A 3,205-nucleotide genomic window follows, 5' to 3' on the forward strand; every position below is an offset into this window, starting at 1 on the left:
GGTAAAGGAGAGGGATGAAGGGGGGGATGATGGAGAGGGGGAGGATGGAGGGGGGATGGTGCAGAGGGTCGGGGGCTGCTCCCCCCCCCCCAAATCAGCCCCGTTACCTTCCTGAGCTTGTCGTACTCAATGAGCTCCGGGCGGTGTCTGTGGATCAACGCGTTGAAGGCAAGGCCGTCCTTCCAGCTGCAACACAGGGCAGGGGGCAGCCCCATAGATTGGGGTCAGCCCCATAGGGAGATTGAGGTCAGCACCATGGAGAGATGGGGGTCAGCACCATAGATTGGGGTCAGCCCCATAGAGAGATGGGGGTCAGCCCCATAGACAGATTGGGGTCAGCCCCATAGAGAGATGGGGGTCAGCCCCATAGAGAGATTGGGGTCAGCCCCATAGAGAGATTGGGGTCAGCCCCATAGACAGATTGGGTTCAGCCCCACAGAGAGATTGGGTTCAGCCCCACAGAGAGATTGGGTTCAGCTCCACAGAGAGATAGGCTTCAGCCCCATAGACAGATTGGGGTTAGCCCCATAGATAAACTGGGTTCAGCCCCATAGACAGATTGGGATCAGCCCCATAGAGGAGATGTCCTTCAGCCCCATAGAGGAGATGTCCTTCAGCCCCATAGAGGAGATGTCCTTCAGCCCCATAGAGGAGATGTCCTTCAGCCCCATAGATGTGTCCTTCAGCCCCACATCCCCTTTTACCCCCCCCAGTTTCTGCCCCACACCTGATGTGGAAGTTCTGCACGTTGACGTTCTTGTAGGGCGCTGTTTTCCTTTGGCACCATAAGAGCAGCCCCTCCTTGGCCGAGGTCTCTGCAAAGGGATGGAAGGGTTCAGCCCCATAGCTCTGCCCCATAGCTGACCCCATAGCTGTGCCCCATAGCTGTGCCCCATAGATGTGCCCCATAGATGTGCCCCATAGCTCTGCCCCATAGATGTGCCCCATAGCTGACCCCATAGCTGTGCCCCATAGCCCTGCAGCCCCATTACCTTCCATAAAGGGATGGGTTCAGCCCCATGGCAGTGCCCCATAGCCCTGCAGCCCCATTACCTGGGTCCAGCCCCATAGCCGTGCCCCATAGCCGTGCCCCATAGCTGCCCCATAGCTGTGCCCCATAGCTGTGCCCCATAGCCGCCCCATTACCTTCCACTGAGATATCCTGAATGGCAAATCGAAGGATGATGGTCCAGATCATCCCCAGCGTCATCTTGGCGTTACCATCAACGATCTCTGGGGGGGGAAGGGGGAGATAAGAGCTGATAACAGCGACTGATAAGGGAGCAGGGCAGTGATTGATAAGGGAGCTTGCATTGCTTGCTCTGCTTGCATTGCCTGCCTTGCATTGCTTGCACTGCTTGCATTGCTTGCATTACCCTGCTTGCATTGCCTGCATTGCATTGCTTGCATTGCTTTCCCTGCCTGCATTGCATTGCTTGCCCTGCTTGCATTGCGTGCACTTCATTGCTTGCCCTGCTTGCATTGCCTGCCCTGCTTGCATTGCTTGCCTTGCATTGCTTGTCCTGCTTGCATTGCCTGCATTGCACTGCTTGCAGTGCCTGCACTGCATTGCTTGCCCTGCTTGCATTGCCTGCCTTGCATTGCTTTCCCTGCTTGCATTGCCTACATTGCATTGCTTGCACTGCTCTGACATTATGTGCTCAGCTGGATCTGCTTGCATTACCTGCCCTGCATTGCTTGCCCTGCATTGCTTGCATTGCCTGCCCTGCATTGCTTGCATTGCCTGCCCTGCATTGCCTGCCCTGCATTGCTTGCCCTGCATTGCCTGCCCTGCATTGCTTGCATTGCTTGCCCTGCATTGCTTGCCCTGCATTGCCTGCCCTGCATTGCTTGCATTGCCTGCCCTGCATTGCCTGCCCTGCATTGCCTGCCCTGCATTGCTTGCCCTGCATTGCCTGCCCTGCATTACCTGCCCTGCACTGCCTGCCCTGCATTGCCTGCCCTGCATTGCTTGCCCTGCATTGCCTGCCCTGCATTGCCTGCCCTGCATTGCTTGCCCTGCATTGCCTGCCCTGCATTACCTGCCTGCATTGCTGCTCTGCATTGCTGCCCTGATTAATGCCTGATTGCCTGCCCTGCATTGGGCATGCCCGCATTGCCTCCCTGCAGTTGCTTGCCTGCATTAAAGCTTGCTGCATTGCTGCCCTGCATTGCTTGCATTGCCTGCCTGCATCGCCTGCGTGCATTGGCCGTTGCCTGCATTGCTTGCCATGATTGCTTGCATTGCTGCCCTGCGATTGCTTGCCCTGCAATGTGCTTGCATTGCTGCCCTGCATTCTGCCTGCTATTGCCTGCCTGCATTGCTTGCATTACCTGCCCTATTGCTTGCATTGCTTGCCGCTGCATTGCCTGCATTGCTGCCCTGCATTGTTGCCCTGATATGCTGCCCCATATGGCTTCCCTGCATTGCCTGCCTGCAATTGCTGCCCTGCATTGCTTGCCCTTCATTGCCTGCCCTGCGATTGCTTTGCACTTGCTGCGCTGCATTGGGCTGCCTGCATGCTTGCCCTGCATTACCTGCTGCTTGCCTGTCCCCTGCCATTGCTGCATTCCCTGCCCTGCCCATGCTGCAGCCGGATCACCCTCGGCCCCGATGGAGACCAGTTTGCCCTTTGCTGGCGATGAAATCAGGCTTGTTGAGTTGTTGACTTGGTGCACCCGCATTTTTGCCGCGCTCCGGCTTGGCAGCCGCTCACCTGGGGGGGAAAATGGGGGGTGAAAAACGGGGCTGCATTGGACCAGCAGCCTGCATTGGAGCCAGGGGAAATTGGACACAGGCTGCATTGGAGCAGGGCTGCATTGGAGCCAGAGCAAATGAAACCCAGGGTGCAATGGAGCTGCATTGGGGCTGCCTGGGCTGCATCGCCCGCGTCCCAGGCAGGCCATGCAATGCAATGCAATAACAATGCCAACGCAAGCCGATGCCATGCAATGTGAATGCAATGCAATGAAATGCATGCCATCAATGCAATACAATGCTGCAATGCAATCCATGCCATGCCATGCGATGCGATGCAATGCGATGCAAGTGCCATGCAGCAATGCAATTGCAATGCCATGCATGCAATGCCAGCATGCAGCAATGCAACTACAATGCAATGCAGTACAATGAATACAAATACAATACAATGCCATGCAATGTCGCAATGCAATGCAATACATGCAATACAGATGCATGCCAATA

General features: G+C 56.2%; 1 protein-coding gene across 1 annotated transcript in view; it reads right to left on the reverse strand.

Moving 5' to 3' along the window:
* Positions 1-3,205, reverse strand: part of LOC107307545 (alpha-actinin-4-like) — a 21,371-nt gene that overhangs the window by 2,530 nt on the left and 15,636 nt on the right. Inside the window, exons 4-6 of the mRNA XM_015851058.2 lie at positions 1,147-1,233; positions 728-815; positions 108-186 (exon numbers count right to left, since the gene is read on the reverse strand). Coding sequence (XP_015706544.1) covers positions 108-186; positions 728-815; positions 1,147-1,233 — 254 coding nt within the window. The remainder of the gene's footprint in view (positions 1-107; positions 187-727; positions 816-1,146; positions 1,234-3,205) is intronic.

This window comes from Coturnix japonica, unplaced genomic scaffold (genome assembly GCF_001577835.2).
Source record: "Coturnix japonica isolate 7356 unplaced genomic scaffold, Coturnix japonica 2.1 chrUnrandom663, whole genome shotgun sequence".
Taxonomy (NCBI): Eukaryota; Metazoa; Chordata; class Aves; order Galliformes; family Phasianidae; genus Coturnix; species Coturnix japonica.